At 45.2% G+C, this 11,996-nt stretch overlaps 1 protein-coding gene across 1 annotated transcript in view; it reads left to right on the forward strand.

The window, feature by feature from the left end:
* Positions 1 to 11,996, forward strand: part of agbl1 (AGBL carboxypeptidase 1) — a 96,248-nt gene that overhangs the window by 68,522 nt on the left and 15,730 nt on the right. Inside the window, exons 22-25 of the mRNA XM_030366727.1 lie at positions 4,640 to 4,769; positions 7,173 to 7,304; positions 7,823 to 7,885; positions 8,008 to 8,121. Coding sequence (XP_030222587.1) covers positions 4,640 to 4,769; positions 7,173 to 7,304; positions 7,823 to 7,885; positions 8,008 to 8,121 — 439 coding nt within the window. The remainder of the gene's footprint in view (positions 1 to 4,639; positions 4,770 to 7,172; positions 7,305 to 7,822; positions 7,886 to 8,007; positions 8,122 to 11,996) is intronic.

Below are 11,996 nucleotides of genomic sequence, written 5' to 3' on the forward strand. Positions count from 1 at the left end.
CGCATGCCTCTTGGGTCATTCTCCCTCACTTTCTCGTCCTTTGTCTCCTCCCGTTGGAGATTCACTGCCCCTGTGTCCATCTCTCCCCGGTTGTTTTTATTTTTTACCTTGTCCCTTATCTTCTCACATTCTCCCTATCTGCCTCCTGCACACCTTCTCCCTCTGTCACGCACACTTCCTCTCTCTCTCTCTCTCTCTCTCTCTCTCTCTCTCTCTCTCTCTCTCTCTCTCTCTCTCTCTCTCTCTCTCTCTCTCTCTCTCACACACTCTATCGCTGGCTCTCTCTCCCTCTCGCTCCCTCTCTCTCTCTCTCTCTCGCTCGCTCTCTCTTTCTCTCTCTCTCTCTATCTCACTTTAACCCATTAAAAAATAAACAATAGCTGGAATAAAAAATGCGAAGTCAATAAAAATGACTTTATAATGACGTCAATGTGGCACAATGACGATGAATGAATATCGTATTCATTCGGGATGAATGTGCTGTTAAACATTTTGACACAGATATCGCACTCTACTTCAAGCGTTAAGTCAGCAATGGGTTTCGCTGTTTGTTACCACACACCTCCACAGTCGACACATTGTGGATGACATTGACCGCGTCACAACGACTAAAACACAAACGTAACAAATCAGTGTCTGTGTAGATTGCCGCAGAGGCCATCACAGCTATGCCGCAAAGCAATTCATTTTCTCATTGTTTTGATTAACATTAATCATTTAGGTGCAGATTCCTTTATTAACTCTGTCGATTTGATATGGATTTCCTTTGTTGCATATTAATCCCTTGCAACCTACTCTGCTACTCTTATTGCCCTCAGTAAGAGGTATACATACACACACAACATACACACATGACACACGCACACACGACACACGCACACACACACACGACACACACAAACACACACACGCACACACACACGCTTACAAATGCGGCACCCATTATTCTCGTTCTATTTCCAGACCTGTTTTGACTTTATAGATGGAATGGCAAATAAATATGAACTGAAGAATCGTTGATGCTCCCGACTGTCACGACGGGCTTTGACAATAGGATGACAGAAGGCTGTCACCGTTGACAAAAGCCGTCGCGCTGGGCAGGAGAAACCGAAAAAGCCGACGCACAAAAGGATGCAGGCAAACAGAAAATGCCAGTAGATCCAGTCGGACCAAACTCCCTGCATTGACCACAGATGTATTCAGAGGGGGCCGAAGCACTTGTGGCCAGGTAGATATGCCACACACACCCACACACACGCACACACAAACACACACACACACACACACACACACACACACACACACACACACACACACACACACACACACACACACAATGTGTGTGTGTGTGTGCACAGTGCCCGAGGTGAGGCAGCTGGCCGGTTGGGCAGAGGAAATAAATGTTGTGGAAAATAACAGGTTTCAGAAAGAGTTTGAACTCTGCTAGGCTCCCAGTGCGTTCCCTGTGTGTTTGTTGGCCCACGCCCGAGCTACTGCTGCAGGGGGAAAGAGTCTGAGAGAGGAAGGCTGAATGAAGTGACTTATCTGTGGAGGGATCAGGACACTGGTGTCTGCCGTACGCTCTGTCACTGTCAGATAGCGTCCTTTTAGCTCGCCGATGTTGGCCCACACCTTCCAAGCAGCAATTGTCTGCTGCTGTTTGACGCGAGCGGACACACACACACACACACACACACACATAAGCGCACATACACACACACACACACACACACACACACACACACACACACACACACACACACACACACACACACACGCACACGCACACACACACGTTTTCCTGACGGTTAGAATAAAGATTACCACGGACGGTTTGAGCATGAAATGGTAAAATGGCGCCGGTTGTGCCGTCGCCACTGCTGTCTCACTGCATAGAGTCAGACCACGGCAACACATGTCTACGCTCATTGCGCTCATTGTAACACACCCAGGCTCACACCTACACGCAAACAAACACAGTGAAAAAACTGAGAAATTCAAATAGACAAAAAAACATCTCACACACACACACACACACACACACACACACACACACACACACACACACACACACACACACACACACACACACACACACACACACAAAATCTATGTCGGGCAGTAGATTTCCGTGTGCTTCTGGCCGGCTGGTTGAACTCTGGCTGTTTCGGACTCTGCTTATTGATTTCCACAGGGGAACTGGATAGTGTCAATTTTAGGGCTCTGACTAATGCGTTGAACCTTGTAAGTGTGTGTCTGTGTGTGTGTGGGGGGGGGGGGGGGGGGGGGGGGCTCTACGTGTGTGTGTATGTGTCGTGTGTGTGTGTGTGTGTCTGTGTATGTGTGCGTGTCTGTCTCTAGTCCCTGTTTGGATTTACTAGTCCCAAAGGCCTGTTTCACATCATCATGTGAGACAGATCCATTCGCACAAGAGAAATGTCTTTGTCTTGACAATATATGACAAGCTCTCAATATATAGTCCTTCCAACACACACATGCATGTTCACACACACAAAAACACATACACACACGCACGCACCCTCGTGTGCACACACACACACACACACACACACAAACACACACACACACACACACACACACACACACACACATACATACACACATACATACATACATACATACACGTACACACACTTGCACACCTACTCAAAATGCAATCATCATTTGACAGGCTGGGTCCGTACAGGAAAGACAAATGGCAAATGTTGCGTCACACAGCACACACAAAAATCCCATTTATATTCTAACATTGATGATCACAAGGGCCTCTAGATTTAAAGTAAATTCTAAAACATCCTAATCTTCGGACATGATTACAACGTTTTTACACATACGATTATTTGCAGTGCACAACCGTAATGTGTAAATTGAATATAGTCGGGAATGTTTACTTTCGCATTTGAAATAGGAAGACAACCCGTCAGCTGCATATGTGGGAACATTACAATGTGGGGTATTGGTTTGTTTTCTTTTGTTGTTGTATTCAAATTTCTCAAAAGCCACTCCAAGGCTATATTTTTGAGGTACATCATCGATAGCGTCCTCAGCACACATCTTCCTCTGCTTCCTGCTCATTTTCGATGAACTTGCATCCTTATTAAGCCTGCGCCTTGTCAAATGAGAGCCACTTTATTCCTTCCTGCCACTCATGTGCTTGTACACATTGTTTGCCTGTTTGTGTGTGGGCCGTGTGTGTGCGTCAGTGTTAGTGTTCCCTCACTGCATGAGTAAGCAGGTCAAAGCTCGTCTTTGTCTGTTCAAAGCGCACGTGCTCTTGACAACGCCGTTGTAGTAAACGTGCGTGTGCATTGGAGATGCGCGTGTCTCTGGTGTTTCAGTCTGCCTATGCGAGTATGTGCCGCAATACCGCGGTGTACTTATGAATATGGATGAGTGTTGTGATTGTTTGCTGCCTGGGTTCGTTTGATTGGGTTGGCTGCCAACGGAGAGTGTTTAAAACCCTTGATCTTTAATACCCAAGTCAAACAACCAGGCATCAGGGCTGCTCCCAGTATTAGAACCATTAGTTTCCCTCTTTAACCTGACAAGTCCTGCTCTGCCTGACGTAAAACACTACAGAGACCAGTGAAACGCCGTTGCCACAGCTATCTGGCAATGTTTTAGCTTTACATAAGCCGTCAAACAACTTTTTTTCTGTGCCAGTTTTACTGATATTACTTAAGGCGCAATGGATTTGAGTAGTTTATCAACGTAAGTGAGTCTTGAAGGCTTCCTGTGAAAGCAGAATACTACATGCATACGTAATATTGATTCTCACAATGGGTGAGAGTGGGTGAGTGAGTATGGAGGAAAAGTGGGGGAAATGGGAGAAGGTTAAATGATTGCAGGAACTAGGTAGTGACGTGCTTCATGTGGGGGCGTATAGGCTGCCCCTAATGCGTGTGTCCAAGTAGCCGTCTCCTGCAACACGTGTTCCTGTAAACGTGTTCTTTCCCTGCACCCTGGTGTCCCAATGTATATGTGAAATGTCTTGTACATTGTGTTGTGTTGGTTCTGTGTAATGATGATGTAGTGTTGAGCTGTGTAACATCAGGACTAGTGTGTGCAGCCACCCGCTGCACCCATACCCACTACACAAGTGTCCCCCTGGGAAGATTGTATCTCTTCATAGCTTGCCGTCTCTCCTGCTCCTATCTCTTCCTCCACTTCTATATCTCCCTCTGAGTTCCTCTACACCCCCTCCACCTCTCTTTGTTGATTTCTTCGTACACCCCTCCCTTCTGTCCCCGATATATCCCTCTACTATCTTTCTCCCTCCCTGTCTGTCTCAAGCTCTCCATCTCTCTCGGGCTCTCCTTCCCTCTCTCCCCCTCTGTCTCTCCTTCCCTCTCCATCGTTCTCTCTCTCTCGCGCTTTTTTTATTATTTCATTGACTCACTATCTTTTCATCTATCACTATTTTCCTCTCTCTCTCTCTCTCTCTCTCTCTCTCTCTCTCTCTCTCTCTCTCTCTCTCTCTCTCTCTCTTTCTCTCTCTCTCTCTCTCTCTCTCTCTCTCTCTCTCTCTCTCTCTCTCTCTCTCTCTCTCTCTCTCTCTCTCTCTCTCTCTCTCTCTCTCTCTCTCCCTCCCTCCCTCCCTCTCCCTCTCTCTCCCCAGGCACCGCTGTGCGCTCAACGGGGAGGACCTGAACCGCCAGTGGAGCAGGCCCAGCCCCGTGCTCAGCCCCACCATCTACCACGCCAAGGGCCTGCTCTACTACCTCAACAGCATCGGACGCACGCCACTCGTAAGCACAAAGGGCTCCTTTCTTTTCCCCTCTCTTTCTTTTCCTCCCTTCTCTCGTTCTTGTCCCCCACTGTCTTTGTAATTCATGTTTCTGCAGTTTGTGTTTCTTTCTTTCTTTCTTTTCTCTTTTGTTTTTCTGTTCATGGTTCGTTCTCTCTTATTAAGTAATTACAGGCTTATTCTGACCTTATTTCCCTTGTCCCCTAAAATGTCATACCAGCTGCGATATTGAAATCAACAGAGGCCTAATTATCAGCTAGGTTAATGGATGATTATTCAAATGATCCGTCACAACAATACCTGTTTATAAGCCAAATGGAAATCTACTCGTTATATATACGTTTGCTCAGGCGAACGCAGAAGTTTGTGTGTGTGTCTGTGTGATCATGCATGCGTGTGAGTGTGTGTGTGTGTGTGTGTGTGTGTGTGTGTGTGTGTGTGTGTGTGTCTGTGTGTGTGTGTGTGTCTCTATTTGATCGTGTGTGTGTGTGTGTGTGTTTGTGGGTGTTTAGTAAGTGTGAAGCCTTAACGTAATGAAGCTTGAAAAGAAAGACCTGTTGAGAATTTGCCTCCAATTGCTCATTTAATGGTTCCAAGGCGAGATGTGTACAGTGGCTTAATTTTTTCGCAGCTATTCATCCGGCTGTTTATGTATTCAGTTACTCAAACTCTTCCGCATAGAATCTCGGAAGAAACTATCAAGCATTCATGTCGAACATCAGCAGCTTGCCTGGGTTTGATTTGTCTTTTCATTCAACGCTGGAGAATGCCTCACATCCTGTCACACACAAAAACACCCACACACACATATGCACGCACACACACACCCACTGTACACGCACATATCCAAACACACCCACAGATTTACTCTCTCAGTGTCACTCTGACACTGTGGTGTGTGTGTGTGTGTGTGTGTGTGTGTGTGTGTGTGTGTGTGTGTGTGTGTGTGTGTGTGTGTGTGTCTATGTCACCGCGTTCCACTCCTTCCACTGAGAGTGAAGATGTAAACTATACAGCCCTCCCTCAGTCTGGGAGTGCATACAGCCGCTGCTCAGCATCAGGAGTTCAAAGCACACACACACGCACGCACGCACACACACACACACACACACACACACACACACACACACACACACACACACACACACACACACACACACACACACACACACACACACACACACACACACACACACGCAAACATATGGCGGCTGCTGTTCTTTTCTCCAGTCCCTGAGATGTGATAGGATAAATAAAACATCCACCTGAGTTAGAGAGTCTGTCAGGAAGACTCCTGCGGTGCATTCTCAACATCACCATACCGCGCTGTTCATAATATCTACGCCCCACTCATGCTCATTAGGCCCCTATATAGGCCAGCCCTGTTGTTTTGCATGGAGAATCCATATTATTCTAACTTTGCTACAGACTGTGATGCGTTCTTGCTGTTTTTTCCCCGAGAAGGTGCAGTTAGTGGATGTGAATGTCAGCTAAATTGGACAAGTGATGAGATGTGACAACAATGCGAAGAGGTGTTATGGTGTTTGAAAGTCAAAAAAGATAACTATATTTCAAAGTGGTGGTGAACAAAGAATCGATAGAAAAAATTATAGTTTATTCAGACTAATTAAACCTTGTTCCCAGAGGGAATTTCTCACGTCTAAGTAGCATAAAATCAGCAGACTGAGGCATACACTTATTTTAATATCAGAAACTGGCAGGTAAAAAATCAGCGTTGCTGATCAACTTGTTAAGCACTTGATTACTGATACTGGATCTCCTCATTCATTTCTAATCAAGAGCTATTTAAGGCCCTTTTTTAATTACCATTATTTCAACATGCAAAATAAAAACCTTCTACTGTTCTACCTTCTAAGTTTAAAAGGTACAACTTTTGTCCTTTCAATGTATCTCTCTTTCTTTCTCTCCCTTTCTAATCATCTCTCTATCACTCTCATGGTCTTTCTGCGACTCTCTATCTATCTCCCTCTCTGTCTCTCTATCTATCTCCCTCTCTGTCGCTCTCTATCTCCCTCTCTGTTGCTCTCTATCTCCCTCTCTGTCTCTCTATCTATCTCCCTCTCTATCTCCCTCTCTGTCTCTTTATCTATCTCCCTCTCTGTCGCTCTCTATCTCCCTCTCTGTCTCTCTATCTATCTCCCTCTCTGTCGCTCTCTATCTCCCTCTCTGTCTCTCTATCCCCCTCTCTGTCCCTCTCTTTGTCTATCTCTGTCATTGTCTCTCTCATGGTCTGTCTGCGTCTCTCTGTCCCTCACTCTCTCTCATGTTCTGACTGTCTCTCTGTATCTCTCTGTGTCTCTCGGCCAGGTGTTCTGTGACTACCATGCTCACTCTCTCTCATGTTCTGACTGTCTCCCTGTATCTCTCTGTGTCTCTCGGCCAGGTGTTCTGTGACTACCATGGTCACTCTAGGAAGAAGAATGTCTTCCTGTATGGCTGCAGTGTCAAGGAGACACTATGGCAGTCAGGCTCCGCCGTGGACACCGTTGGCCTGAAGGAAGACCCTGGATATAGGGTGAGGGCCGCATCACACACACACACACACACACACACACACACACACACACACACACACACACACACACACACACACACACACACACACACACACACACACACACACACACACACACACACACACACCGGAGCATGGACACATACACACACATGGGAGCAAGGACACACACACACACACACACACACACCGGAGAATGGATACAAACACACACACGGGACCATGGACACATACACACACATGGCAGCAAGGGCACATACACACACCGGAATGGATACAAACACACACACGGGACCATGGACACATACACACACATGCAATAGTGCAAGGACAACAACCGACATACTGGAGTGCATGGATGAATAAGCAATAGAGTGCATGAACAGATCCACACAAAGGGGCCCATGGAAGTATAGAGTGCCTGGGCACACTGAACATCTTTACAGAAGATATGGATCTGTCGCGACCGGGGCTTCTCACTCCTTTTTACATTTGTTGTTGTTATTATTTTTACCCAGACAATCCCTAAGACCTTGGATCGGATCGCTCCAGCCTTTTCCTTTAACAGCTGTAACTATCTGGTAACTATGAATGGATGTCTGTGTGAATGCATGAATGAACGAAAGAAATACTAAAAGACCAAACCACTGTTGACCATGGAGTAAGTATGTGTGTGCTGTGTGTGGGATGCGGGGCGGTGCAGGTGGAGAAGTCCCGCTCCGCTACAGCCCGGGTGGTGGTGTGGAGGGAGATGGGCGTCCTCCGGAGCTACACCATGGAGAGCACCTACAATGGCTGTGACCAGGGCATATACAAGGTGCCGGTGTGTGTGTGTGTCTGTGTGTGTATAAACTCCAGGCAGTGTCAACAATAAAATTAATATGATCTAAGTCTGTGTGTGTGTGTGTGTGTGTGTGTGTGTGTGCGTGTGTGTGTGTGTGTGTGTGTGTGTGTGTGTGTGTGTGTGTGTGTGTGTGTGTATAACCTCCATACAGTGTGTGCAATAAAATTAATTTGATCTTAGTCTGTGTGTTTGTTTGTGTATATATATGTGTGTGTGTGTGTGTGTGTATGTATGTGTGTGTATGTGTGTGTATAGCCTCCATAGAGTGTGTACAATAAAGGGAAAATGATGTGTGAGTGTATGTGTGAAATGAGCTTAACAAATGGTCAAAGGAGGAATCTACAAATGTGTGAGGATATTCCTCTGCATACTCCTCCCCGAGGCCCCCTCTCACCTGTCATATTTCTCCCTCCCTCTCTCTCTCTCTCTCGCTCTCTCGCCCTCTCTATCCCACACCGTCGCCTCTCTCACTCTCCCCTGCCCTCTCTCTGTCGCTCTGTGTCTTCCTCTCCCTCTGTTTCTCTGTCGGTCTGCCTCTTTTATGTGTCGTGCGCGTGTTCTTCTGGGTCTCTATTACAGCGTGTCTCTCCCTGATCAGAGGGCTTTCTTTGTTATGTAAATCCTCCCCGCCTTCTCTTCCCCTTTGAAGGGCCCGTGGCCTCCTCTCTGTCACGTCTCTTCCCACTCTTATCCTTTCAATCTTTCCCTCATCTTTTTCCCGCCACCTCTTTTTTTTCCCCACTTCTGCGTCGATAATAGCTACGTCGTTCTAAACAGCTTTGTCTACAGTAGAGCCAAACAGAATAATCTCCTCTTCTGATTGTAATTCTCACAGGGATTGATAGAGGTTGTCCTGTTTTTTTTCTTATTTGTGTACAGCTTTACGTGTATGGCAGACATACTGTGGTTCGGTGCCGGCACTACTGTGTCTGGAATCCAAGATTTGTCCAAGTTTGGGATTAGTTGGAGATGAACGTGCTTTGCGTTGTGCCTATTCTGGATGGGAAAATTGCCACGGAATCGTGGCTTCGACGCTGTAGAGCGATTGCACAATTGTGTCCAAATCAATGCACAGAATGCCGTCAAACTTCGTGGTTGTAGCTGAAGGTCTGTCTCATCGGCACTGGGAACCTAGCTTTAAACCAGCTGATACTGGACAACAACCCCATCAGCAGTTGGTCCCGCAGCATCCCAGACTCCATGACCTACTCTAATCCTTCACCATAGTCCTAGCCTCTTTTTCTTGAGCAGAATTCACACCGTCCCCTTCGGAGACACAATTCAGCCAACTGTTGCTGTGGTGGCATTGTCTTTGGCAACATTAATAATCCTGTTGATAAGCAAAAAAAACACGTTCTCTAGCACTTATGTATCTCACCTTGTCAACGTGTTCAGCCAACTGTGCTCCTGGGGGAGAAGGCGTCAATCAGGAAATCCAATATCTCTTTGTTCAACTTCTCCGGGCCGCTCGTAGCTTGGTTCTCCATTCACTAAATCATTTCTGGCCCGCTTTGTATGATTCAGAGCGATGACGAACATAGCATACATGGTGTTTTAGAGGAGCCCAAAGCAGTACTGCAGCACATTAAATGAGCTAAACAAAGCACAATAACAACCTGAGTGGTTAGGAAAATGAAATAGCCTTTAGCAAATTGACTCACAATATAATTCAATGTGAGACTGAGCTTGTGAATTTCTTTTGATTTTTTTTCGACATATTCTTTCAATAATGAATGGGAATCTTTCTTCTGTGTCAATGTATGTAGTATATATGATGTATATAGTGTTTAAACAATTGCATGTTTTCCCACAACAGTGTGCATGTGTGTGTGTGTGTGTGTGTGTGTGTATGTTTGTCTGTGTGTTTGTCTGTGTGTGTGTCTGTGTGTGTGTGTGTGTTCGTCAATGTGATCTTGCTGAGGTGAGGACGTTGGTAGTGCCAGAAGTCTGTCTCTTATGAAGTTGCTCATCAAAGCTAGCAGAGATAGAGATAGAGAAAGGGCTAGACTTTAATTTTAAAAGGTAAATTCAGAGAGAGAGAGAGAGAGAGAGAGAGAGAGAGAGAGAGAGAGAGAGAGGGAGAGATTGTTATGAAGGAAGGTGAATAGGTTAATATTTCTATTTACTTTGGTATTCATATGTGTGAACAGTGTGGGTGTGTTTGAATAGGTTGTTTATGCGTTCATGTGTCTGTTTGCCTATCTAGATTTGTGTGCATAGTCCTGTGTGTTTGTCTATGTATCCATGTATTCATTTGTTTCGGCGCCCTTATGTGTGTGTATGTGTGTGTGTGTGTGTGTGTGTGTGTGTGTGTATGTGTGTGTGTGGCTTTCTCCTCAGTTCTAATTCATTATTGCTTCAGTATTTGTCCTCATTATTAATAAAGCCACACCGATGTTCAAACATTGACAACATCAAATCCACTTTTTTCATAGCACACAGAAGGGGTCTCATGTGTAACTTTCTCAATGCCATTCATTATAAGTCACCCCAATACACACACACACACACACACACACACACACACACACACACACACACACACACACACACACACACACACACACACACACACATACACACACACGTAGACAGCTTTGTGACTCTGGGTTTCATAATGACCTAATTTCTATAAAAGCACTGATGACAAATGCGACCCTTGTACACCACACTGGCCAAAACTCACACAGATTTAGTTTTGTTGCTCGTCCAAAATGGGAAGGAGTCGGGTAATTACTCTCTGAAGCACCTCTTGGAGTGAACTTGGACTCTTGCGCCAATGCAGGGTTTCATAAGCCTCTCTGGCGCTGTCCTGCCAAAGCCACCCATATGAATGATGCCGTTGCATCAAACGCCACCAAAGGGCACTCCTCCAAAGGGCAAGCGTGACTTGTGGCTTAAGCAAAGTACTGGGAATGTTATTTTCCATCTCACAAATATTCAATCATTTCTTTGCAACCAAACTGAAAAAAAAGAAAACAAATCTGCAATCAGTCAGATTATTTAAATGATTTTCTATGATGGGATACGTAATTGTTCTGTCATCACAGATATTACACAAAAAAAAGCACTTTGCCATGTCAGAATATTGAATAGAAAATCCATGGAAAGTGCCAAATTTGTGTTTTGGCTTTGCCACAAGCCGGGTATAATTTGTTCAGATGTACATAAAACAGATCCATGCAAGTGGATTTGGGCAAAAGAAAAGAGTGGAATGCAGCTGTTCATTCACAGCGGAGGTTGATTAAAGCCATTTAAATACAGTTGTGAAATGACTTGAGCGAGCGCTTGATTGAATCACCAACTGGCTGCTACTGATTAGTTTGTCACGTGTCATGTATTGAGTAGATGTACTTATACGCTCACGCGTGTGTTGCTTTCATACTTGCCTTTGCATTGTGGCTACTGTAACAGGAAATGAACAAGACAGAGGACACACAGTGCAAAGAACAGGAATCTGTGGATAGTAATTGCAAGTTAAACCATTTAATTACAGTGAAATCATATATAATTACACATTAAGTATTCGGGTAAATTTTTTCATTTGTGTCGCTATGACAATTCTTCTAGGTCAGTGTTTTGCGGAGAGATCAAATTGAAATAGATATGAAAGTTGTTAGAGTAATATATCGTAATGTGCTGCTTTGCACCCCTCGTGTTCCCACCATCAGCAATTTGAGAGAACGCGCAAGATCAGTTAATCCTCCCTCCTCAACAGTGATTCAAGTATTCTGCTGATATTCAAGTACATGCAGGCACAAAGAATTTGAACTGAGTTCAACTTTTAACAATGTGTGGACTTAACCTCCATTATAGAAAAACAATCTCCAAAACCTCAAAGTCAGCCA

This window comes from Gadus morhua, chromosome 9 (genome assembly GCF_902167405.1).
Source record: "Gadus morhua chromosome 9, gadMor3.0, whole genome shotgun sequence".
NCBI classification, from domain to species: Eukaryota; Metazoa; Chordata; class Actinopteri; order Gadiformes; family Gadidae; genus Gadus; species Gadus morhua.